The 27,539-nt window shown below is 41.1% G+C and overlaps 1 protein-coding gene across 2 annotated transcripts in view; it reads right to left on the bottom strand.

The window, feature by feature from the left end:
- The window catches only part of LOC145342982 (sodium/potassium/calcium exchanger 2-like), a 274,412-nt gene that overhangs the window by 43,411 nt on the left and 203,462 nt on the right, over positions 1 to 27,539 (bottom strand). For both annotated transcript variants that reach the window (XM_080188676.1, XM_080188675.1), the window contains 2 exons: positions 14,086 to 14,184; positions 6,073 to 6,191 (listed from right to left, as the gene is read on the bottom strand). In XM_080188676.1, coding sequence (XP_080044802.1) covers positions 6,073 to 6,191; positions 14,086 to 14,184 — 218 coding nt within the window. The remainder of the gene's footprint in view (positions 1 to 6,072; positions 6,192 to 14,085; positions 14,185 to 27,539) is intronic.

A 27,539-nucleotide genomic window follows, 5' to 3' on the forward strand; every position in this document is an offset into this window, starting at 1 on the left:
CATTTGACAGCACCCCTCTGGGAGGGTTATAGGGTAGACATGATGTGGAGATGCCGGCATTGGACTGGGTTAAACACAGTAAGTAGTCTCACAACACCAGGTTAAAGTCCAACAGGTTTATTTGGTAGCAAAAGCCACTAGCTTTCGGAGCGCTTGCTTCCCCCACGTCAGGCGAGTGGGCGTTCTATTCACAAACAGGGCAGATAAAAACACAAAACTCAATTTACAAAATAGTGATTGGAATACGAGTCTTTACAGGTAATCAAGTCTTAAAGATACAGACAATGTGAGTAGAGGGAACATTAAGCACAGGTTAAAGAGATGTGTATTGTCTCCAGACAGGGCAATTAGTGAAATTTTGCAAGTCCAGGTAAGTCGTGGGGATTACAGATAGCGTAACATGAACCCAAGACCCCAGTTGAGGCCGTCCTCATGTGTGCGGAACTTGGCTATCAGTCTCTGCTCAGCGACTCTGTTGGACCTGGTGTTGTGAGACTGCTTACAGGGTTATAGGGTGCAGGCTCTCACCAGCAGATGTCAGTGCTGCCAGTCTTGGAGGGGAAATGTGAGAGCACCTTCAGCTTGAGGACTGAAGCGGGGGCTTAGCCCACAGTGGCGGGGGGTGGGGGGACCTATCTATTCTTGAGCAGTTGTTGCAGCTTGCTCAATCAGAACTGACAAATAGTCACATGGGGTGGCAGGGGGAATTGACTCAACCTGCATTTCTCAGAAATTTCTCCTTATCCCACCTTATAGCCTGCCCATAAGGTGACCAAGACGATTCTGCCCATGTTGTACCAGAAATGCACAGCCCGCCTGTCATTTTGGTATAAACATCAAAAGCAGTCCACGGTATACACATGTAACAAGCTATTCACAGTTTCTAAATGCAGATAAGGAGCCTAACTAATCATTGTTTAATATCTCCTTTACCAAAATGTTTTGCCCAAGAATAGCTGGCATAACATGCAACCTAACAGGTGGCTGCAGATTACCATAGAGAGGGAAAGTTTCACTTGACTATGGAGCCCTTGAGCTCCACGCTCATACTGAGTGGCTGTTGACTGTCACTCATCCCTCCCGTCAATCACCACACTCCTTCCTCCCACCCAACCCCACCATTTAACTTCCATCTCCTGACCTTGCCGCTCACCTGGTCGTCCCGCATCCCCCATAATTGTACAACCCCTATAGCGCAGAAGGAGGCCATTCAGCCCATTGAGCCTGCACAAACAACAATCCCGCCCAGGTCCTATCCCCATAACACACCGCTCCCCCCCCCACTTCCATATTTACTCTGCTAATCTGCCTGATACTAAGGGGTAATTTACCATAGCCAATCAAATAAGCTTGCACATCTTTGGACTGTGGGAGGAAACTCAGGTAGACAAGGAGAAAGTGAAAACTCCACACAGACAGTGACCCGAGGCCAGAATTGAACCTGGGCCCCTGGCACTGTGAGGCAGCAGTGCTAACCAATGTGCCACCCACTGTGAGACAGCAGTGCTAACCACTGTGCCACCATGCTGACTTTAACTTCCGTAATCACCCCTGACCCACCAAGATCTAGCAAACCTACCCCATATTCTAATATTCTTAGCAGATTAGCTGCCAGGAAACACCAGTTGCTAGTCTGAAGACCAAAGGTGCTGTATTTGGTACAGAACTAAAAATGCTACATTACTAATGATAAATATGTACATACCTTGATGACCCAATTAAGTCAGGTTTCTGTTGTTTATCAATTACTGAAAAATACTGTTTTCTTCTTAGGTTGTTCCTCAGGTTTGAAGATGACACTTGCACAATGATTTGATGGGTTCAGGCTTGGCTTTTTACAGACTTCGACACATGCAGTGACACATGGATTGCGTAGATGAGTCGTTTGGACACTGTGTCTAATGCCTTGACTTTGACTCTTGCTTGTTGCCAATGAAGTCTCTCAATCTGCTTGGTGCCTTCCCGAATAAACCTTCTCCATTTCATTGCCCACATGCCTAGGTGGGGATGTTCAATCTCTTCAGGGATTCTTTGGGGACAGTCTTAAGGTGTTTTTCCTGATCATCTCCTGCTGCGACAGAGATTCAAGCAGAGCAGTTGCTTTGTGAGTTGAACGTCACCTATATGAATGACAAGTTTACCTATCGGAGCTGGTTTTGATTGATGGTCACTTTGATGCTTGGCATGACTTGGGAGAGGACTCTTGGTTTGCCTTTCTCACCACTGGATTTGAAGGATCTTGTGAAGGTGGCACTTTTCCAGCTCGTTGAGGTACCTGTTGTAGGTTTTCCAAGCTTTCAAAGCATTCAGAAGCACAGAGATCACTGTTGCCTCATAAACCATGACCATCGTTACGAGCTTGAGATCCCGGTCCTTAAATACTCTTTACCTCGGTTAGCTGAAGGCTGAGCTTGCATATTGGAGGTCTTTGGATGATAGATTTTGTTATCTATGCCTACCTTTATCATGAGAAGGCTCCCAAGATATGGAAAACGATCCACAATTCCCAGAATCTCACTGTTGCTTAGAGTTTTTGAGAGCACAGCTTTGTTCCACTGAGAGGCTGAAGTCCCATTCTCACCTCATTTAGCTTGCCCTCAGAGGTTCACCCTTGGTCCCCAGAAAATCCAGCCCACTGTCTTTCTATTTCTGGAACCTAGACTTGAATGTGGACACAACTGTTGAGGGCAAAAATTTATTTTTTCTAATTGAAATTAGAATATCGAATAATGTTGAATTTCTCACAACTGAGCCAAATGAACAATACACAAAGAGATTATCATAGTGGCTGGTATGACAAGTGCAATCATTCAACAGAGAGCACTGCTATGCAGACTGCATTGATTCCCTGGGAGTAAATGGCACCTTAGGCTGTTACCCGTGTGTGTAAGAATGTTGCATGGGCCGCAGAGATAGCAGTCCACAACTCTACCCACCAAAACTTTTCCTCCAACTTGCTTCAATAGGACTGAATTCCAATCTCAAACTGAGAAGAATAAGATTTGCTGAATGGACTGAGGAGGATTCCATTTGCAATTTGTGCTGACATCTCACACAGCAGCACTAGCCTCGTTGTTCCAGTACAGCCACAACACTGGAGCATTTATGCAACATAGAAAATTGTCCTGGTACGTCTTGTCCATTAAATGTAGGATGTAATCCAATCCAGCCCATTATAGCTCCCTTGGTCTACGCTCATCAGTAAAGTGATACAAAAGAGATCAACAGTGCAATCAAGCAGCACTTAGCAGTCATTTGCTCACCAATGCTCAGTGTGAATGCTATCAGGACCCCTCAGCTCCAGGCCACATACAGCCTTGGTACAAGTATATGCACTGAGAGCAGAATTCTCAATGAAATGGGAGTGATGGCCCTTGACATCAAGATAGCATTGTGTTCCATCAAGAAGTCCCACTAAAACTAGAAATAGTAGCTGGAGTCATACTCAAAAGCACCAAAGCAAATCGTTCTGATGGTTGGAGGCTGAGGACATTGCTTCAAGATTTCTTCAGAACAATATCCAAGGCTCAACTACTCTCAGTTGCATCATCAATAACGTTTCTTCCATCATGAAGTCAAATTGTGAAAGCTTGAAGTATTTAGTTGCATCCACAACTCCTCAGGTACTGAAGTAGGCGCTGGTTGCATGCAACAAGACCTAGAACAACATTCAGGCTTGGGCAGGTTTGTGGAAATACCATTTGTGCAACTCAAGTGATAGACAATGAACTAGTCCCACAAGAGAGAATCTTGGCACCTTCTTCTGACATTCAATGGAGTTAGTATAATTGAATCACACACGTTTACCATGCTGGGGTTCATCTACATAAACATTGCAGCTACAAAAGCAAGTAGGAGGCTGAGTATTCTGCAGTGAGTGACTCACCTCCTGACTCCCAACTCACCATCTACAAGACAAAAGTCACGATGTTGTGGAATCCTCTGCATTTGTTTGTAACTTCAGCAAGATATTCAACAGCATCCAGGATATAAAGAGGACTCTGGATTGACATTCCAACCAGTACCTTAAAACATTCACTTCACCGTGCGTATAACTTCTACAAGATGCAACTCACCCGAACTTCTGAAATCTATAATTTCGACCATCTTGAAGATTAAAGGGTAGCAGGTGCATGGGAACACAATTATACCCAACTTTTCCTCCAAGTTTCATACCATCCTGACCTTGATACACATTGTCATTCCTTAATTGTGATTGGGTGAAAATCCTGGAACTCCTCATTGCTGGATTACAGCAGTACAAGACAGCAGTTCATCACCACCTTCTAAAAAGGCTACTAAGAACGTGTTGAATTTGCCCAGGTCTCAAGAATGAATGCTCTTCCCAGGTCCCCTGCAACTTACCCAGCCTCCATGTCTTGATACCTTGTTCCAGGCACGTTGCTGCAGTGCCTCTTCTGGCTACAGCAGTGCTGTGTCCGGACGGGCTGGAGGGTTATTGGTCAAACTGATTGGCTGGCAGCTCTGCAAGGCAGGCCTTCTAACCAAGTGAGGACAGAGGTCCCTCCTGCTGCCTGTTAACACTCATTAGAGTGTAAAATTGACGCAGGCCTCAAAGTCAACCTGCCGACTCACCAGCTTGAGCCCCTGTCATTCTAAAACTTCTACCCTATATCACCACCCGGCATTTAGACTGCTACTTCAGTATAGTACTGAGGCAGTGCTCCAGTACAGCCTTTCATGAAATGTTAAAGTTTCTGTCTGTGAGACCTTCGCTACATGAAAATTATCTGCTGTGGCTGCCTACAAAACAACAGTGACTGAGCTTGACTGGCTTACTCTACAAAGGACATCAAAACTGCTGCTGGTAAAAGAATAATTTGACAAAGCGAAGTAAAAAAGGGAAAATCTTTAAAATGATAAAATCTCACCATTTTTCCCAAATGGCCTTTTCTACAGTGAAAAAATGCTAAGGTAATTTAAATAAGTACCTGTTATCGTTAAGGCTGTAATAGCTTGCAATTCAACAAAACTCTTAATCAGTTCCTAGGCAACCCCAATGACAAGCAGTAAGATATCTCAAATTGTAAGACCACTTTTGGTATTAATAATGAAGTTATTTTTGTACTGTATTTCAACAAGTACTGGCTTAATTCAATCTATTGTGATGAAGTGTGCTTTAGGATTGCCTTCAATGGGTTAAGTTGCAAGCGCCTTATTTATCAAATCACCTCCATAGTCAGGAAGTTACATCTATGTGGGTGATGTTAGACAAATTTAACAATACAGATGCTGCCATACCTGCAAAGCATGGACTAAATAATTGTTTTTGTAATTCCATAGGATAATTATCCTGATCATAGGAAACCTAGCCTGTGCTCTGACCAATGTGATGGCTATTTTATATCAGCAGTGTTTGACATTACCAGGAAAGTGGAACACTGGAATCAATAAATGGCTATTTTTCATTATTATAAAATATACTCTGCTGGGCATCAGCAAAAGGTCTCATTCATGGAACTATGTTTTAATCACCCAAGAACAGCTGCAGCTTATCACAAAAAACAGATACAGAAAATCAAATTGGCATAGCATTGCAACTAAGGCTGGCTCAATGACTGGTCAGTTTTATTCATACACTGTGGGTGGGATTTCCTGACCCTGTATCACATTTTCCAGTGACAGAGGCAGCCCGTCATTGGCCAGTGATGGGATCTTCCAGGCCAGCCACTGTCAGCTCTGTTGTTCACACCCTCTTTCGATGTGGGGAGGGGAGGTGGGTACCTCGCCAGTGTGAATGGCTGGAAAATCCCACCCGATGTCTGTTTTGTTGTAGTATAATTGCTTCCAAACAAAACGCTTGATTACTAACCATTGGCAATTTATTTGTCAAGTTGCTTAATTTGTCAATGAAATTGCTATTGCTGTACCTCCCGCCACCACCCTCCCCACCACCACCACCACCACCACCATCATCATCACCACTCCTATGGCAACAATAGCAGCAATTCAAGTGGTTCCTGTTCAAATCTTAACCTTGCTTTGTGCAGATGCTCAGATAAAACTTCTGCCTTTTTGGAAACCCCAAATGCTTCGGCATACGACACATACCTGCCCTGCTGTAACCTCTGCTCCATTGGGCAGGCTTCCGTTCTGTACTGTTGTGGGAGGATCCTTTGGAGGTGTCACTTCAACTTCGACATTGGCTGTATTTGGCAGATCGGCTTTATCTGAATGGAGTGCAGAACAAACAAAAGAGAATGGCATTGAGAAGCACCCACCGTGAGAAAGAAACTGCAAAACCTTCAGTAGTTCATAAAAAATGAAAAGTATTTTTTGTGGAAATTAAATATTTATCTGCTGATAAGTTTCCATTGATGTATTTCCATCAAGTAAAATTACTTCGCAATACCATAAATTGATTGCAACATTTGAAAAGAAAACTGGTTAAATATAATTCACATAAGCCAACTTTCATGCTGTATTTATAGTGGATGGAGTGTTGCCCAAGAATCATTTTCTTTCATATATCAATTCCAACAGGTTTGCAGGAGTAAGCAGCAATAACAGGTGGGCATAGACAGTATGCATATCCAATTACACTAATAACTCACCATCGTACCCCCTACCCCTGATATTCAACTACCAAACACCCATTTTCAGGGACATAAATGGTAATCAGCACAAAGAAGCATATCTATCAGTAAGTGTAACCCTAGTTCATGATAACAAAGTTTTTTTTATTCAGGGGGATACTGTATGTTAATACTGGCATACATTATCATTGTTTTAAAACTTACCTAACCTCCCCCACCCAATCTTGCCCTCCGTATGAATCACAGAGCAAGACATGAAACTGAGATTTAATGGCTGGAACTTAAAATTGATGCAGATGTATATTAAAAATTCAAATACAATAAAAAAATGAAATTCAATATCTGATAATTTTCTAAAAAAAAACTTGCTTTCTTGTACATTTCCTCTCCTTCCCCCACTGCATTCAGCGAAATGACCTTCACTTCTTCTCTTATTGCACAACAATCCCTCATCAACAGACCGAGCAGATGGTTTGATGCTGGGGCATCAACAGCTGCACTGGCATAACATCCCTCACATAAAAGGCAAGCAACTCAGGGCATTTAACAAGGATAATAGCTAATGCCAAGCGGGAAGAGAAGGTTGGTTAGGAAGTTGATGAAAGGATGAAACGTATGCAAATGTTTTCTACCTGATGGATTAGAATGTGCAGTACGACTCACATGCCAACTTGCCTTTGTCTTCAATGCTAAATTGTCTGAGCTCCAACTGGAACTCCACACTCAGGTATCAGCCAAGTTGGCAAACATGCCTACCGCAAAACAACAGATACTATCACCTGGCCACTTCAGAAATTGAAATTTAAATGTAAAACGGATTTTCAGTACCTCAACATGTTATTAGACTACCAAAATTAAATAAGTGATTTATTTCCATGTAAGAACCCACTGCTGACCTGTTTGTTTTTACTGTCATGTTAAAATGATTAGCTGTGATTACCATAGATTCTTACAGCACAGAAGATGGCCAATCAGCCCAGTATGCTATTGCAATTTATCCAAAGACTTATTCCCATCAATCCCCAGACTCTACAGCTGCTTTTTCCCCCAGAACCTTGAAAATGTTTAAATATATATTGAATTCCAGTTTAAAGTTACTTTTGAGCTGAGGAAGCAACTTGGTAATGTGCTGAAAATTCTCAATTTGTATTACTGAGAACACAATCCTTCTTTACTTGTTTAAAATTTATTTCAAAATTAATTTTTTCCCCAAATAGACTCTTTTTTTTAAAGAAAGAATTTTTTTGGAGTGATTCATTCAGAGGAAGCCACGACACACTAATATGTGATTACTGCCACTTTTCCTGTTGGGCAGTTAAATAACTATGGCTATACTACCCAGAGATGAGCACTGCTCAAAGACTGAATAAATGCTATTCATATTTACTAAGTATTGACACACAAACTGGGTTTTCAAACACTAAATGTTAAATTAGAAAGTGGGCTTTAATGTCTCACTAATCATCCTCCCATTTTACATTATTCAATTCAATTAAATGTTCTTACTTTGATGCTGAATGAAATGCAAATTCATCTAATTCCATTACTTCAATACTATTAGGTAGTGATTCTAGTCAAGGACAATGCAAATAACATTACATGGTTGCGCATTATTTACTTGAGATTGCTTTACATTACTTTTCTCAAACTTATCCATAATGTAAAACCATGGCGATATGCAATTCTCAGCTTTTGCTATTACACGCCCAACTGAAACCGGGCCAGCCGAAATAGCTCAGTTGGGAGAGTGTTAGACTGAAGGTCTTAAAGGTCCCTGGTTCAATCCCAGTTTCCGCAGGACTCTATTGCTGGCTATCTACTAATTGGCAATGCATGTAGGGCAGCATGGTAGCACAGTGGTTAGCACTGCTGCTTCACAGCTCCAGGGGCCTGGGTTCAATTCCCGGCTTGGGTCACTGTCTGTGTGGAGCTTGTACATTCTCCTGGTGTCTGTGTGGGTTCCCTCTGGGTGCTCCAGTTTCCTCCCACAGTCCAAAGATGTGCAGGTTAGGTTGATTGGCCATGCTAAAATTGCCCCTTAGTGTTCTGAGATGTGTAGGTTAGAGGGATTTGCAGATAAATATGTAGGGATATGGGGGTAGGGAATGGGTGGGATTGTGGTTGGTGCAGACTCGATGGGCCAAAAGACCTCTTTCTGCACTGTAGGGTTTCTATGATTCTATATCTGGATTGATTGTGTTTATGGCCAAGGCCATTTTCTCCCTCTGATACGATTGAAGTGTCTTCCTTAAATTACTGGCATCAGTATTCAGGCGACATCTTCGATAATTTCAGATAACAGACTTCACCTAGGAAATGTTGGTGTATTTAAAAGGAATTACTTCTTGGGCAGCGCAGCAGCATCGGAGCATCTAAAACAGATCTGCTACACCACTCATTTCCTGATTTGAGTCATGTCAGATAAAGACATGTCACAGTATTTGATGAAATTCAGAACTGTTCATTAGACTTTTCCCTGCACCATCAGCTTGAAACGTTCTTGTGTCGTTAGAAGTGAGAGTTGATAATAATGTTGTGAGAGCAATGGGGCAACTGGAACCTCAGGGGTCAGAATTATGTCTGCTAAACAAAGAGATTTAAACATTGAGAAAGAAACAAACAATGTTTGGGTGGGTGAATTAGATTCAAATTAGGAAGAGATGAATTAGAAGGAAAAGCCTGAAAAAAGGAGAGAAGAGATGCAAACATTTGAAATTTGACTTCTAAAAATCTCCAGCAATTTACTACCAGAAGGGATGAAAATCTATACTTTTAATTGGGCCAGAAGGTTAATTGGCATTAATAATCATGTGACAAAAATAGTGCTTGTGCAATTAATTAGTGGCCTTCACATTCTATGGTGCATTTAGTAGGTAGTTAATATGCAATTCCACAAGTTCTTTAAAGAAAAATGGGCCATGCTAAGCTAATGGAGGAAAAGGGTAAATCAACTAGCAAGTTCCAGTAATTTGCAAGTCATGTCTTATTTCTTCATCCACTGAAATTTCTGGTCAATTCGTACATTAATAATGGCACATATCATTAACATCACACTGATTTTCTGGCAAGATCAGAACTTAAAAGACAACTCAAAAAGGAGGTGGGGTGGTGAAATACCTCCTAAAAGCATGCACAAAATTGATGCTTTGATGCAAATAAAAAAACTGATCCCAAATAAAATAAAAGCTTATTTGCCAGCGATGTGACATTTAAAAATTATACTGTAGGATTATAAGCAGTGATTTGAACTCCCTTTAACCGCTCAAAAAAGACAGTAGGACTAGGGGGCACAGCCTCAAGATAAAGGGGAGGCGGTTTAGAACGGAGTTGAGGAGGAACTTCTTCACTCAAAGGGTGGTGAATCTCTGGAATTCTCTGCCCGTTGAAGTGGTGGAGGCTGCCTCGCTAAATATTTTTAAGAAGTGGGTTGATGGGTTCTTGATAAGAGAGGGGATTAAGGGTTATGGGGAGAGGGCGGGAAAGTGGAACTGAGCCACGACAGATCAGCCATGATCTTATTGAATGGCGGGGCAGGCTCGAAGGGCTAGATGGCCTACTCCTGCTCCTATTTCTTATGTTCTTATGTTCTTATGTTCTTATCTGATGGAGTACTGGAGTCATGGATGGCATAGTGGCACAATAGTTAACACTGTTGCCTCATAGCACCAGGTATGGGTATGCAAATTCGATTCTGACTTAGGGTGGCTGTGTGGCATTTGCATGTTCTCCCCGTATCTGTGTGGGTTTCCTCTGGGTGCTCTAGTTTCCACCCACAGTCAAAACGATTTGCTGGTTAGGTGGATTAGCCATGATAAGTTGTCCCTTACTGTCCAAAAGTGTTTAGGTTGGGTGGATTAACTATAGTAAATGTAAGGGGTTAGAGGATAGGGTGAGGGAAAGGCCCTGGATAAGGTACTCAGTCAGAGAGAGAGTCGGGGCAGACAATGGGCCGAATGGCCTCTCTTGCACTGTAGGGATTCTATGATACTGGAGTTAAAAATCAAGATTGCTGACACAGCCTATTTCACTTTTGCAGCTATTTTTATTCATGCCATCTGTCAATGCCACAAACTATGCAAACAGCTGTCCTGTAAGAAAATGAAGGGTTTTGGTGCAATTTTGCACTCAATAAAATATGGTGCTCACAGAAGACCTGAAAAAAAGTTTAGAATTTGTTTATGGGTCTAGGATGAATCGGACTGCTCCTTCAGGCTCCAGAAAAATAAAGTGGGCAGATGAAACCTTGGGGTTCAACCCCTGCAAATTTGCATTCTCCTACATCTTAATGCAAACCAGGTGGGCCACCTACGATTGCAGCAAGTCAGAGGCATTGAACAGCAGAATGCCGCTTTAGGAAAACAGCTCGGTAGCAGCATGTTAATCTGGGCTGCCTTCAGACTATCCCAGGACTGGTGCTAGAGGGATCACACTAGCTAGCCCCACACACAAAATCAGCTTAATCAACTAGCTGCCTGATACCTAGAATCTCCCTCATGATGTACAAATACTCCAGAGTTCCTATGATGCCACAGAAAAGTTTTTCTGAAGAACATGTTCATTGTTTGCTCTTACTCCATGATAAGGGTGGCACGATGACATAGTGGTTAGCCCTGCTGCCTCACAATAACTAGGGACTTAGGTTCAATTCCTGGCTTGGGTCACTGTTTGTGTGGAGTTTTGCATATTCTCTGTGCCTGCTTACATTTCCTCTGGGTGCTCCAGTTTCCTCCCACAGTCCAAAAATGTGTGGGTTAGGTGGATTCGCCATGATAAATTAGTCCTTAGTGTCAGGAGTACCAACTAAGGTAAATGCATGGGGTTACGGGGATAGGGCCTGTGGGATTGTGGTTGGTGCAGACTCGATGGACTGAATGGCTTCTTTCTGCACTGTAGGAATTCTATGATATTATGTGTAGAATGGGGTTTTGTCATCTGACATTTTATTTGCTGATACAATGATCCTTTTGGATAGTATCTGGGTAAATCAAGCTGGCAAAGTTTAGCAAACTTTGCTGCATGAAAGGTCTGTGACAAAGGAGTTGATAAATTTAATCTGGGGCACTTTAATTCAATTCAATTTTTTTGTACTTCGTATCCCTCACAATGGCAGACCAACATTTTCCCAAACCAGAGACAAATTACAAAACAGTGGATTCTGCACAAAAATCTAACAACAGTTACTATTAAACTGTTGTTATATTAGAAGCAAACTAGTAATTCTTGACCACAGGCATAAAACTATGGGATATGGTTAAAAGGGCAGACAATTTAATCATGTCAAAAGGAGTAATTTAGAGGAATATTAAATTGGATATTGTCAAAGGCTAAGGTAAATGTAACATTTCACTCCATGACATAATACCTTATTTTTATTTTCTTACTATCCCTGTAGTTGCATGCAATACCTTCTCTATCATAGGACTTCAACAGTAAAGTGTAATATAACTGTGGTCAACCTGCTATTGGACACAATTGAATGCAGCATGGTGCACAGCAATGTGTGTCATTTTCCAATCTATTCAGGTAACTTTCTTTGATTGTCAAACGCCCAATGAGAATGGAATAGATCCTTCAAAGAGCTGGAACAGACATGGTAGCTCACCTTCTTATGTGCTATAAAAATACAAATTGTTTTTTCACTATATAATCCTATCAATGACAGCTGAAGTCAGGATTCAAAGTTGGCTTGGCCAAGTTAGAAATTTAATGAGATGTTATTGTCATTGCTACATCTTGCTTCTCAAAGTGTTGTTTCCTTTGGACAAAGATACTCCACTGTACAGGCTCGTAATTACACTTTACTGACTATTTCACAGGGCAAATTAGTGGCCTAGATTTCTGAGATCAGGGCAATTCCTGGAGAAGGCAGTGAGGCACCATGTAGATAGCTCTGCCTCCATTCATCTTCTGGCTGCAGACAATTAAATATTAGGGCAGGCTCCTGCAAGGACTCTCACTGAATCTCACTCCAAAGATGTGCATGTTAGGTTAATTGGCCATGCTAAACTGGCCCTAGTGTTAAGGGGATTAGCAGGGCAAATGTGTGAGGTTAAGAGAATAGGGCCTGGGTGGGATTGTGGTTGGTACAGATGTAATGGGCCAAATGGCCTCCTTCTGTACTGTTATGATTCTATGATAGGGCAGAGATTGCCTTGGACCTTAATGCAGAACAATGACTGAGACAACCTCCATACTGCTTATGAAGCATCCATATTATTTGAAACAATTGCAGCAGCCTTTTGGTCTACTGTAATCCGTTTCTCAGTAATACCTCAGACAAATAGCTTTTACATCCAATGCAGTAGTGATGCAAATGGAGGGAAACATTTATATTTCTCATAATTCTTCTACTCACTGCGTGTAAAAGCAGGAACTGAGGGATGGAGTGTGGTGCTAGGGGGAAGCATGCCCTGTGAGGTGGGGATGAGGCAGAGAGTGCTCTCAAAAAACACTGCACCCAAGAGCTGCCAAAAAAAGAGGTTGAGGGCAGCTGGCAAATCCATATTGTCTTGAAATATCAAAATTCTAAATTGTATTTCCATACATAATGATAATTGTAAAAAAAACTTCAATTGGAACTATCACCGCATGAAATGTTCATAAAGCAAATGAAGTATGCTAGTTTTAATGATGAATTGGAGCTTATTTTAATATGAAATAGTCTGTATCTATTTATAATCTGTCTCCAAATATATTATTTTTCAAATATGGACCAAAGTACTACTCTAAGAGAAATCCAGATGGAAAGGAAATAGAATAGAAAAATGTGGAGCTTAGCAAGAGAAAATATAAATGGTCCATGCTGTACTTTTCCACAGTGTAATGTGTGAGATGCTTCAAGTGAGGTGTTTAAAATAATGGTGATTCCCTCCAGTAAGGGAATTTAGAAGATGAAAAAGCAATCAAAATTTGAGCTGAGCTCTTGAAAAGCAAGTCCTCAAACAAAGTGTGGACATGCTCCCCAGGAGAGATTAGATTAAAAATCATTTGAAACGTTAAAGAAGGGAAATAACAGTAACAGACCTTGACAAAACGGCAGAGAATTGTAATAAAAATAGATGCAGATGTCGCTAGCTAAATGGTGGAACAGACCTTGGTGAATGAAACGGTTCTTTGGTTTCTAAGTCAGGACGCAATGCTGTATAATTTACAATCCTGACTTGAAACCTAATCTCCAAAGTCAGCAAAGATCATACTTTCTTATTTTGGCTCTGAAATACTTCTGAAGGACATTTACTTGTTCAAGTACACAACCAAACTATAATTTTAAATGCAGATCAATAAACAATTTGTAAAATGACAGTTAGTACATCTCCATATTCTGATTTGGTAAGACATCTCAAGTAGAACGAGGAGGAAAATCATGATTGCAAGGATCTCATGCACACTTGAATAGAATTGCAAAAGCACTCATAGTAAAAACTAAGGGGTTTGAATGAATAGTGATAATGTTTTAGAAAATAGAATATGGACATCTAAATATTCACTGTGCTGCATTACTTAATTTTGTAAACTCAACGATAGTTACCTGCATGATTAGTAGTCACATTGGGTTTCTCGCCATCATCTACTTGACATTTGTTTTTGGCCAGTTTGTGAAGAATTGATGCTCTGTGACGGAATTTACCTGGAAAGAAAATACAGGATACATTGTTGTGTTTATTTTTTCCTCTTGAATCTGAAACATCATAATAGAACAAGGAACCATAAACTGATCCATTTTTAATCAGCACTTGACAATTCGTGCAACTAGATGATTAACATTCTAAGAGACCAAAGTAGGGGAAACTTTGACTCTCCCTGGTCTGTGGGAAAGTATTGGGGAGCAATTCAATCAGTACAGATCCATTCTGGTCAATTTTCCATTTTAATATGTTTAAGTATATGGTACTGGCTGAGACAGGAGTCTCAGATTATTAATTACACATCAAGATCTTTTGTGAACATGGGACCCATTTTGCCTCTACTCCACTCGAATGGAGCACCTGGCTGGGCTGTCATGCAGCTTTTGTAAGACTGCTGATCACTCCAGTCAGCTTCCTGGCACATGTTAAATTCAGTCCAAGTATATTTCTGGGTAACACCTTAGCAGCATAATTATAAGATCTACAGAGACTGATGTGCTGGCAACAAATTGACAGAATAAAGCTGCTTTTCACAAGAAACACACAGGATTTTCAAATCATTTGTGGAATTTTCGCTATTTGCTTATCATCAGATTCTATGCATACAAATGACAGATTTGATGACATGATAGATGAAAAGACAAATCACTCCAAAATCCATTTACAAAGTTGACATTTGATTACATAGACATTTCCATTTTACCTAGAACAGAATACGAAGCAAGAAGGTAGGACTCTTTTTTAAATGAAGCCTGAATCGAACTTTAAAACACTAAACCATAAAAAGGTCTTGCAACACTTATATACAGAATGTCATCAAGGATGGCAGCAATGTCACCAATATTGCACTCCTATCAAACACCAGCTCAGCTCCAAAATTTGATGGTTCATAGTTTCAGTGTTTGGAAATTGGTTACAGCTTTAAAAACACACCATTTACTGGGTAATATTCAAGATAATGCATTCTGGGGTTTCATTTTTTGATACATAGTTACGCAATCTTAAAAGAGTGAGCTGATTGAGACAGCCATCCACATTTGCATTCTGCCGGTTGATGTGACAGAGGAAGGAATGATCAGTTATGGAGATCAATGCCCAACTTTCACCAGACTTGGCATAGGTTTGAACCATGTGCCAGGATTTGTATATCAAAGTCTGAAGGCCATAAAGGAGGAGCACTGTACTGAAGTATTAGCCAATACAATGGATTCAAGTCTTGGAATGGGGTTTGAATCCATGGTCGTTAGACTGAGGAAAGAGTATTGACATGTGACTCATACCTAGGCCAATAAATACCATCATTTGGACTTGTTATATCAAAGTGTCATCTACCTGCTTAAGTGGATGTAAAATACCCAAGAGAACAGGTTTCTACCAACATCCTGGCAAAACATATCCTTCAAGGGACATAAACTAAACAGACATGCTCGCCCCTTGGCCAGACATTCCTGTCCGAAGTCAGCAAACTTTTGCATGGTCTGCGTCTCACCCAATACGATTCCCACGGCAGGCGGGACAGGATAATTCTGCCCTCAGATTATTCTATCGTATATCTCATTGCTGCAAGTATGATCTTGTTGTGCATTTGCTTTCATAACATTAGGAAAAACAAATAATTGTTTCATCCATTTTAAGCACCTTAGGAGCACCTGTCATAACCTCAGGATGCTATCATAACACAAGTTCTTCATTTACTAAGAAGCAAGAATGATTTCCCTCAACATTCTTCCTGCGGGACACAAACGTAAACAATTCAAACATAGGGAATGATTTTAGCTCAACCCACTCAGCGAAAGTCAGCTGATGGGCTGTTAAAATCTTGTGAGTGATTTAATCACTGGTTTCCTACTGCTGTGTTTCAATTCAGATCTACTCCCCTTCATCCACAATTTTAGTGGAAGCATATGAATCTCAGAACAGAATGGGGGAGAAATTCAATGTGATTGAACCGAGTTAAAGATGGTAAAATGGGTGTGACAATGATACATGGAGCTGTGTGATAACTCACACCTCACCTGTACATGCATTTGGGCCTGGTTAAATTTGTCTACCTTCGGGTAGGTGGCTTGCAACACGGACTTTTGGGGCCTACACTCATTTCTGCATCCGTATGTTAAATTCATGAAGAGAAGTTGGAACAGGCACCATGTGTGGAGAGTGCTCTAAGTTACGTGTCCCAAAAGACATCACGCTATTAAGTGCTTTTACATTAGTATCCTGCAGTTCATTTCATATTCTCAGTGAATTTCAAAACTACTGCATTCTCCATGACTTTGATATTATGATCTTTTTTACATTAGCCCTAGTCCTTTAATTATCTATTTTGCCTTCTCGTTGTTCGTTAATTTTTCTCCGAACCTATTTCTTTCAGATTGAACTGAACTGATATTTCTTTTGTACAAATTAGTGGCAAGAATTAGTATTCACAATGCAGTACCATCTTTTTTGTCATTATACCCAAGTTCACTTTAGCTTCAATGATCTATTTCTCTGCCAGTTGCTAATTAAAACTAGCAGCACCTGAAGCAATTATATACTGCAGAGAGTAACACATTTTGCTCTCTTTGCTGCTGTGTATTGATTTAATTGCAGATTTCACTCTCGCACTGGCAAGAATCTATGGAAACACTTGGCAAGAGGTAAACAAATGATATAAAAATTTCAGTGTGCCAAACTGCAGCACATTTCTAACCACACTATAATCAATACTAAAAATTGTTCAGCATTGAAGTCACAGGAGTGCAGTTGCATATTTGTTGGCTTTTGTGAGCAACATCTCTCAACACTATATCCTTATATTTGATTTTCTTAAAATATGCTTTCAGATTTTGCAGTGCTGCATGTCATAAATGTGATAAAAATTCAAGTACAAAACATTATAACCAATTACTGTGTTGTCATATTCCATCTACCAGCAGGCAATAGCATTGCCACTGCTTGCATACAAATTGAATAGAATTTCTAATTTGATATCAAACAATAGTCTGAAGGCTAATTTCTGTGTCTGAGTTCCTGACAAACCACTACCCTCATTCCTCATCCATTCATATCATTACATTTGCCTCCCGATGGCATTTGCTCCTTCGGATTGAAATCCCATCTTCATCACTTGTTCAGCTTACTTTCCCAGAGGAGGAGATCGGCCAGAATTACTGTTCATCATAAAGGAGTCAAAATGTAAAAACAGCAGGCAAAGAATATAATTCATCATTTAAAAAAAATTAAAAACTCCTGCCTTATTCATATGACACTATAACAAGTAAATGGCTTAGATTGCTTTGTTCAAACAAAAATCTGTTGGCAGATCGCTGTGGGAGATTAATTATTTTTTGACAAATTGCCTTTTATTTTGTTACCCAGTAACTTAACCCACATGACACTAATGACAAATAATTATGTTTATTAAGTATTTAGAGCATTTGCTGTGTTGGAAGCTGGTAGCAATAGTGGAGGATTTAACCTGGCTTTCCCGTTCACTGATCTTTTTGCTTTCAGCCTCTGAGCCGTGAGCTGCTTCTCTTCCTTTACCCACGGAGAGGAGAACAAAGGGTAATTTTACTGCCTTAAGATAGCACATCATCTTCAGCATCAATACCAAACTTCCATCACTGATCACTTCGAAACTTCTTCAAAGTCTATGGCTAGAGGATGTACCAGAAACCGTGTTTGTTGTTCAACTGTATTTAGCTAGGTCACTTTTAGCTTAACTGAAGGTTGAGAAAACAAGGGAAAGAAAAGGAAGGAAACTGCAACTGCTGGATCCTTTGAAATCTGATGGAAAAAGTGATTGGTTTTGAAAAGCTAAGGCATTGCAAACTTAACGTAGCTTGAAGGAGGTAATTTATTCAGATTTCACCATTGATCATTTTGTGGATCGGCCCGCCACCAACAAAAATGAGCTATGAATTGTTGAATATTTTAAAAATCTGAAATTTTAAAGCATTCAGGTTTGAAACAAAGAAGGATGGGGGGAAAGCATAATTTGTGGAGCACCTGGAGGAGAATTAAAATGTTAAGGAAAGTTAGATGGGCTGAACTGCCTTTTGCTGCTCATACTATCTAATGATTTATGATACTGTACCATGCTTTTGCATTGTGCAGATATTCATAAAACAGTTTACTAAGCCACTAATACCTGTCATGATTGCCTCAAGAATGAAAATATCCACTTGACACTGAGATGCAACCAAATTAATTTTATACTCTTGTGTGACAGATGTGTAATAGAAAATTCAGTAATAAGTCTCACAACATCAAGTTAAAGTCCAACAATTGGACTTTAACCTGGTGTTGTGAGACTTCTTACTGTGTTTACCCAAGTCCAATGCCGACACCTCCACATCATAATAGAAAATTGCCAGTCATCTTTATATTTTGTCATAGCCTTGTGATGTAACCCAAATGTTGAAATGAAATGTCAATTTATGGTCTCCTTCGTCCTAGATAGTGGCAGTGGTACAGTGGTATTGTTGCTTGACTAATAATCCAGTGACCCAGGTAATGCTCTGGTCCTGGGTTCAAATCCCAGCAGAGCAGATGGTGGAGTTTAAAAAACTCAACAAAATATCTGGAATTAAATATCCACCGTCCTTACCTGACCTGGCCTACACATGACTCCAGCAATGTGGTTGACCTTTGAAGTGCCCTCTGAAATGGCCTAGCAAGGCACTCAGTTGTATTCAACTGTTACAAATAGAACAAAAAAGAATGAAACCAGACAGATTACCAGGCTTTGACCTAGGCAATGGCAAAGACAATGGCAAACACAGCCCAGTCAACCCTGCAAAATCCTCCTAACATCTGGGTGCTTGTGTCAAAATTGGAAGAGCTGTCTTACAGCCTAGTCAAGCAACAGCCTGTCAGAATCATACCTTATCGATAATGTCCCAGACATCATCAACACTGTTCCAGCAGAGGTGGCAGCAAAGTGGCATACAATCAGGAGCAAGTTGCCCTGGGAGTCTTCAATATCAGCTCTGGGTTCATTAAGTCTCATGGCACCAGGACAAATATGGGCAAGAAAATCTCCTATTTGTTACCACATATCAAGCTCCCTGAGCTGATGAAACAGCACTCCTCCATGTTGAACACCACTTGGAGGAAGCACTGAGGTTGGCAGAATGTAATCTGGATGGGGAATGTCAACATTCATCACAAAGATGAACTTGTTGTACTAAGACAGACTAAGCAATTCCACAACCAACAGATCAGATTTAAATTCTGCAGTCCTGCCACATCCGGTCGTGAATGGTGGTATATAATTAAACAACTCACTGGAGGAAGAGGCTTTACAAATATCCCCATTCTCAATGGTGGAGGAACCCAGCACGTTAGTGCAAAAGATAAGGCTGAACCATTTGCAGCATCCTTCAGCCAGAAATGCCGAGTGAATGAGTAATCTCAGACTCCTTCGGAAGTCCTCAGCACCACAGATGTCAGTTCTCAGCCAATTCAATTCACTCCACATGATATCAAGAAACAGCTGAAGACACTAAACACTGAGAAGGCTACGGGCCCTGACAATATTCCGGCAATCATCCTGAACGCATGTGCTCCAGAACTTGCCAGAGGAAATTACGGGGAGAATGTGTGAACATTGCTCAATCTGGCCAGGTGCTAAAGATGTGGAGATGCCGGTGTTGGATTGGGGTAAATACAGTAAGAAGTCTCACAACACCAGGTTAAAATCCAACAGGTTTATTTGGTAGTAAACGTCACTAGCTTTCGGAACACTTCGTTAGGTAAGTGGAGAGTTCTGCTCACAAACAGAGCATATAAAGGCACACACAGTTTACAGAATACCGATTAGAATGCGAGTCTTTACAGCTAATCTGCTATTCAAGTCTTAAAAGTGCAGACAATGTGAGTGGAGATAGCATTAAGCATAGGTTAAAGAGATGTGTATTGTCTCCAGACAGGACATTAAGTGAGATGTTGCAAGTTTAGGCAAGTCATGGGGGTTACAGATAGTGTGACATGAACCCAAGATCCCAGTTGAGGCCGTCCTCATGTGTGCGGAACTTGACTGTCAGTTTCTGCTCAGTGACTCTGCGCTGTTGTTTGTCGTGAAGGCCGCCTTGGAGAACATTTACTTGAAGATCAGAGGCTGAATGCCCGTGACCGCTGAAGTGTTTGCCAACAGGAAGGGAACAGTCTTGCCTGGTGATTGTCGAGTGGTGTTCATTCATCCGTTGTCATTGCGTCTGCATGGTCATGTGCTGAAGGACATTGCTGCTAGACTAGGACTGCAACAATAGGAAAAAAACATACTAGATGTCATCCTCACCAATCTGTATGCCACAGATGCACCTGTCCATGACAATATTGATAGAAGTCATCACTACACAGTCCTCGTGGAGACGAAGTCCTGTCTTCACATTGATGATATCCTCCATTGTGTTGTGTGGCACTATTATTGTGGTAAATGTGAACAGATCTTCAACTCAAAACTGGGCATCCATGAGTCACTGTGGGCTATCAACAACCAAAGAATTGTACTCAACCACAATTTGTAACCTCTTGACCTGGTATATCCCCCACTCTACCATACCCACCAATCCAGGGGGTTAACCCTGGTTCAATGAAGAGTACTGGAGGACATGCCAGGAGCAACAACAGGCATACCTAAAAGTGAGGTGTCAACAAGGTGACGCTATTAAACAGGACAACCAATGTGCCAAACAGTATAATTAGCAAGTAATAGATGGAGTAAGCAATTCCACAACCAAAGGATCAGATCTAAATTCTGTAGTCCTGCAATATTCCGCAGTGAATGGTGGTGGACAATTACACAACTCATTGGAAGAGGGGGCTCCACAAATGTTCCCGCCCTGAATGGAGGAGGAGTAAAACACATTAGTGCAAAAGATAAGGCATTCACAATAATCTTCAGCAAGAAGTGCCAAGTGGGTGTTTAATCTCGGTCTCCTCTGGAGATCCCCAGCCGATTCGATGCACTCCAGATGACATCAAGAAATAGCTGACAGCATTGGATACTGCAATGTCTATGGGCCCTTACAATATTTTGGCAAAAGTACTGAAGACTTGTTCTGCAGAACTTGCCAGAAGAAACACACAAGAAGAATGTGCAAGGCTGGAATTGAATCCAGGTCTCTGGTGCTGTGAGGCAGCAATGTTAATCACTGTGCCACCATGCCATCCCATGTTACTGCTTTTAATTATTCTTTATATACAGCCTGATTTTAGAGGTACAAATAGAGTAGAGCTTCGAATGACTTCACTATACATGATTGTTATTTCTCTGAACAGTTCCCTGTCTAAATCTTCACTTCTCCTGTATCATGGCATCCCAAATAATTAGGATACAGCAATATCACCTCAGCAGTCTCATCTCATGTTGAGAAAGGTGTGGCACACTGATCCTCTTCCTCTTGGAAAAATGGACCTGGAAGCCTCAGAGGAATGCAGGAGGAGCTTTGTCGAGGAAGGTAAACTCTTTCACCTATTCTGCTCTGTCCAGCGATCAAGGCCGACTGGCAAAATGTGCTTAATGAAAATCTAAATGATCAGTAAGTTCACATTCAAACCACTGAAAGTGTATCTGTTTCTAGATCTCAGTGATTCCTTGGGACTTAACCAACCTCTGATTTGCTTCTTAACCAGAGCCCACCAGTGCATCTCATGAGTGTCTCAGCAGACTTGGCCTATGTGGCCTAAATGCTACAGGAAACTCAGCCTTTAAAAGTGTACAAGTTAAGTTAATGCCAAAGAATTGCAATTAAATTGGGTTCTCCTTCTTGATTCAGTGGCAAATGCTACAAAGTCCAATGGCAAAAGGTAAGAGATGCATTAACTTTCAAACACAAATGGCAACACACCTTCTTCTATGCTTTATTCATCCTTTACTCTGTACTACACAGTTCTTCATTGTTTACTGTTGATTCCATCCTCCAAGTGGGATTGTATCTGACAGCTTTGGAACTCAAGAAGGGCCTCAGGCAAACATACAGAAGTTGGTTGGGATAGGAGTGGGAGGACATTTGACAAGTTACTGGCTTTCCATCGGTCTGATCGAGGCAGAATGAAGAAGTGTGCAAACAAAGCAGTCCAGGGTGAACCACTGACTAGTTTCAAGATACTCTGACCAAGCCTGTGCTGAAGTTCATAGCTCACGCCCCACCATCCCCAATAGAGAGCACCTCTGGAAGGAAACTCGCAAATTGTGTTGACCACTGAACTGTGCTAGCAGAAACAGAGGTATCGAGCGCAGTTTTGGACCCCATATCTAAGGAAGGATGTGCTGGCCTTGGAAAGGATAGAGAGGAGGTTCACAAAAATGATCCATGGAATGAAGTGCTTGTCGTATGAGGAACGGCTGAGGACTCTGGATCTGTACTCATTGGAATTTAGAAGGATGAGGATCTTAAATGAAACTTACAAGATACTGTGAGGCCTGGATAGAGTGGGTGTAGAAAGGATGTTTCCATTAGTAGGAAAAACTAGAACCAGAGGACACAACCTCAGACTAAAGGGATGATCCTTTAGAAGAGAGATGAGGAGGAATTTCTTCAGCCAGAGACTGGTGAATCCGTGGAACTCTTTGCCGCAGAAGGCAGTGGAGGCCAGGTCATTGAGAGTCTTTAAGACAGAGATAGCTAGGTTCTTGTTTAATAAGGGGATCAGGGTTATGGGGAAAAGGCAGGAGAATGGGGATGAGAAAAAGTATCAGCCATGACTGAATGGTAGAGCAAACTCGATGGGCCGAGTGGCCTAATTCTGCTCCCATGTCTTACAGTCTTACCAATGTGAAATGAGACAGATGGCACTTTTTGTAGGTCATTCACTTCACCAAATAACATTGATGTCTCTTCAAAGTCAGAATCTGCCTTAGCAGTCAACAATTTAGACAGCTTCAGCTATAAAGTAACGTCCTGCTGCTAGGATTGCCAACTGTGAACCTGTTGTGTTTCTACAGACAGCCAGCAGCAGGGTTATACAGTTTCATTCCCTCTGCCAACAGTTAGTTACAGGTTTTTCAGAGCAACTTTAAGAATGAATTAGGAGTTGCACCTCAGGCCCATCTGGAATTGGGAAGTGGGCTGAAGTCAGTCCAGACACCAGGGATTAGACATCCCCACCAACCTCGGAAAAAAGGGCAGCACGATGGCACAGTGATTAGCATGGCCTCCTCATGGCATCTGGGATCCAGCTTGGGTCACTATACAGAGTCTGCATGTTCTCCCCATGTGTGTATTTCCTCTGGGTGTTCTGGTTTCCTTTCGCAGTCCAAAAAATGTGCTGGTTAGTTGCATTGGCTATGCTAAATTCTCTCTCAGTGTACCTGAACAGATGTTAGAATGTGGCGACTAGGGAATTTTCACAGTAACTTCATTGCAGTGTTAACATAAGCCTACTTGTGACACTAATAAATAAACTTAAAAAATACTTAAACTTAAAACTAGAAAGTCCATGTCAGTTTTATCTATCTCAGAGAAAAATCCCTGGGGAGAAAAGTATTGGCTGAGAAATTGAGATACAAGGATGCCTAGTGGAGGAGTTAGTCCTAAAAGGGCAGAGAAAGTGGATGCTGTAAATAGTTTCCCTAGCATCAGGGAGGTAGTTGGGTGTTTGATGTGATAAGTGAACGAAAGAATGCACAGCAGGACGACAGCATTGTCTAAGGGAAAACTGATGAAGGGCTGGATGGTAAGAAAGGTGCAGAGAGAAAAATAGCAATGATCAAAATAGGAGAACATCCTCAGATTAGATTCCACAATATTTATCCATATTCAGGGGCAAGAGGGCCACATTATTCTTCAATATTGAATTTTGATTAAATATATATTCTGACTAGCCTATCAATCTATTCTCCAGAAAAGGGAGGCAATGACTTTCTTGAAGACATAGTTCATGAACTAATTAGAAGTGTGAGAAATGAAAAGACAATAAGCTTTACAGTTGAGCGGTTAAATGGATGGGCCAACAATTCCAACAGTTACCATGAACTTGCACCAGGACTTAAATTGGAGTTTCAATGACAAGCATATACAGATAAAGCATCACAGCAACTTAACCTTTTTTTTCTATTTTATTCAAACCTGTCCAAGATTTTACACATAGTTCATGAGAAAGGAGGTCACAGACAACATTTCCTAACCAAGTTAATCATTTGCCTTCAATTCCATGATTGTTTAAAAATGTGAAGTGTGTGTACCACAGGCATGTTTTTAATACATTACTAAAGATTGCCCATGTGCAACTGAATGGGCAATCAAGACCAATTTGGTATTTTTTCATATTCATGCAGGATTAGAACACGGGGAACGTGAGAACCAATTTTGGGGGAAATAAAGCCACATAAGATGCTAAAAGATATGTTTTAAAACTCATCTCAATTTGATCTTTGGATCTTCAGGTCTTGGGAGCCTTTTGTTTGCAGTTCTCTAGCACAAATCTTTCCTATGACTAGCAATGTCACATGGCTGCCTGATTGTCAGCACTGTTAAAGCTCCGGACAGTCAATTGTTGAAGGAAGAAACCAGAACCAGTCTTTACTCAAGAATAAATTCAATGAGTAAAAAAATTGTAGGTATATAGAGCACAGAACACTACAGCACAAACAGGCCCTTCGGCCCTCAAGTTGCGCCGATCATATCTCTACCTACCAGGCCTATCTATAACCCTCAATCCCATCAAATCCCATGTACTCATCCAGAAGTCTCTTAAAAGACCCTAACGAGTTTGCCTCTACCACCAACGATGGTAGCCCATTCCACTCTCTGAGTGAAAAACTTACCCCGACATCTCCTCTGCACCTGCTCCCCAGCACCTTAAACCTGCGTCCTCTTGTAGCGACCATTTCAGCTGTGGGAAATAGCTTCCGAGAATCCACCCTATCTATACCTCTCAACATCTTATAAACCTCCATCAGGTCGCCTCTCAACCTTCGTCTCTCCAGGGAGAAAAGACCTAGCTCCCTCAACCTATCCTCATAAGGCACGCCACTGAATCCAAGCAACATCCTTGTAAATCTCCTCTGCAGCCTCTCAATAGCTTCCACATCCTTCTTGTAGTAAGGCGGCCAGAACTGCGCACAGTACTCCAAGTGGGGTCTGACAAGGTTCTTATAAAGTTGCAGCATTACCTCCCGACTCCTAAACTCAATCCCTCGATTAATGAAGGCTAGTACACCATACGCCTTCTTGACCACATCCTCCACCTGCGAGGCCGATTGAAGAGTCCTATGGACCCGGACCCAAAGATCCTTCTGCTCCTCTACACTGCTAAGAGTCCTACCCTTGATATTGTTCTCCTTCATCCCACTGGACCTGCCAAAATGGACCACTACATATTGGTCCGCGTTGAAGTCCATCTGCCACTTCTCCGCCCAGTCTTGCATCCTATCTATGTCTCGCTGCAACTTCTGACATCCCCCCAGACTATCCACAACACCACCAACCTTCGTGTCGTAAGCAAACTTACCAAACCATCCCTCCACTTCCTCATCCAGGTCATCTATGAAAATGAGAAACAGCAAGGGTCCTAGAACAGATCCCTGGGGCACTCCACTGGTGACCGCCCTTCATTCAGAAAAAGACCCATCCACAACCACTCTCTGCCTTCTGAGGGCAAGCCAGTTCTGGATCCACAAGGTAACAGCCCCTTGGATCCCACACCCTCTCACTTTTTCAAGTCTTACATGAGGGACCTTATCAAACGCCTTGCTAAAGTCCATGTAAATCACATCAACCGCTCTTCCTTTGTCAATGTGTATATATCTCCTGATTCTACTCTACACCTGTGTCATTAAATGTCTCTTTATACTGTATGTGCTAAAATAACCATCTGATCAGTGTCCTCTATGATGTGCGCTTAATGTCAATTGACACAAACAACAACTACATTGTTTCATTTCCCTTAAGTGTTGAAGGTCAGCAGCCAGGAATACAACAGCAGGCCTGAGCTGCTTTTCCTTACACTGGCTTCTGGCACCAAACTAGAGTAAGGCTGTCATATCATGAACTAGGACAACATTTCATTCTAATTTATATCAGTGACAACTAGATAACGCAACTCAGGTGAAACAAGTATGAGGTAAAATGAAATAATGAATTTAAAAAGTATTTAAAAAGGGAAAAAATACATATTTTGCAGGAATAAAAGTAACTATTGACTGGGATAAATATAGGATCATGACCAAAAAAACCAAACCATAACTTTGAATACAGAGACCTAGAACAAAACAATGATGTAGATGCGAAATGCAACAATGAGAAAAAAAAAGAGAAAAAAAACAAGCAAGTGGACCGTCAAAGAAGAGAGGTGATAATATTAAGAGGTTCAAAGAAGGCAGTAAATGCTCTGAATAATTGCTTCTTTGTTGCATTTCCAAGCGTGAACAATGTGCTCTCTCCAGGAATAAAGAGCACCAACAGAATACTTGGGACTTCATTGTAAAATAAGATGGAAGTCCTAAACAAGCTTAAAAGGACTTTTAGCAGATACATATTCCCAAGTTACTCCACATTATTGAGGGAAGCATGGAAGGGAATTTGCAAAACAATGAGTCACTCATCATGAGAATCAATGATGAAATATCAATCAACTGGAAACAGGATAACATGTTGCCCATATTCAGAACAACAATACAAACTAGTCTTACTTCTATTCCATTTGAAATAACTGACCCACTTCTAGGGATTAAACATCATTATTTTATCAAAGTAATCTAGTAAACAGCAATCAGCATGGTTTAGGCAAGGAAGATCTTACCTGATTAATCCATAGAAATGGCAGCCGGAGGTGAATGCGGGAGACTCTACCAATGTAGTGTACCTTTACCTCGAGAGGTTTTTGATAAAGTCCCAAATCATGAGGAGTTAAGCTTAAAGCTGTAGGGTTTCTTTGTAAAATATTTGGAAATGGATAAGAAACTGGCTGCAGGGTTGAAAACTAATTAAGGAAGTTTGTTAGAATGAGGAATGTGCTGAGAGGAGTGCCCCAGAGTTCAGCATTGTCACCACTGCTGTTTCTAATTTAGATCAAATCACTTGAATTTAGAAAACCAGTACAAATTAGTTTAATTTGCAGATGCTCCTAAAGAAGGGGATTCACTAGAATCAAAAGTTAGAAATAACAGCGTAAGCTAAACAAAATAAGTGGGCCAAACCTTAGCAGATGGAATGTAATGCAAACAACTATGAAGCATCATCCTGGAGAGGGAAAGAATACTTCATGAATGATATTCAAATAGCTAAGGTGGAGTTGAAAGAGATCTTGGAGTCTTTGTAGAGTCAATACGTTATGATACAAAAGCATCAATCACTCATAAATGTAAGATCTTTCGCTGTTTCTTCTTGTAGATGTTGGCATTTGTGTTGCGCAAAATATACCAGAT

Source organism: Carcharhinus amblyrhynchos, chromosome 5 (genome assembly GCF_965287045.1).
Source record: "Carcharhinus amblyrhynchos chromosome 5, sCarAmb.v2.hapA, whole genome shotgun sequence".
In the NCBI taxonomy this organism is placed as follows: domain Eukaryota; kingdom Metazoa; phylum Chordata; class Chondrichthyes; order Carcharhiniformes; family Carcharhinidae; genus Carcharhinus; species Carcharhinus amblyrhynchos.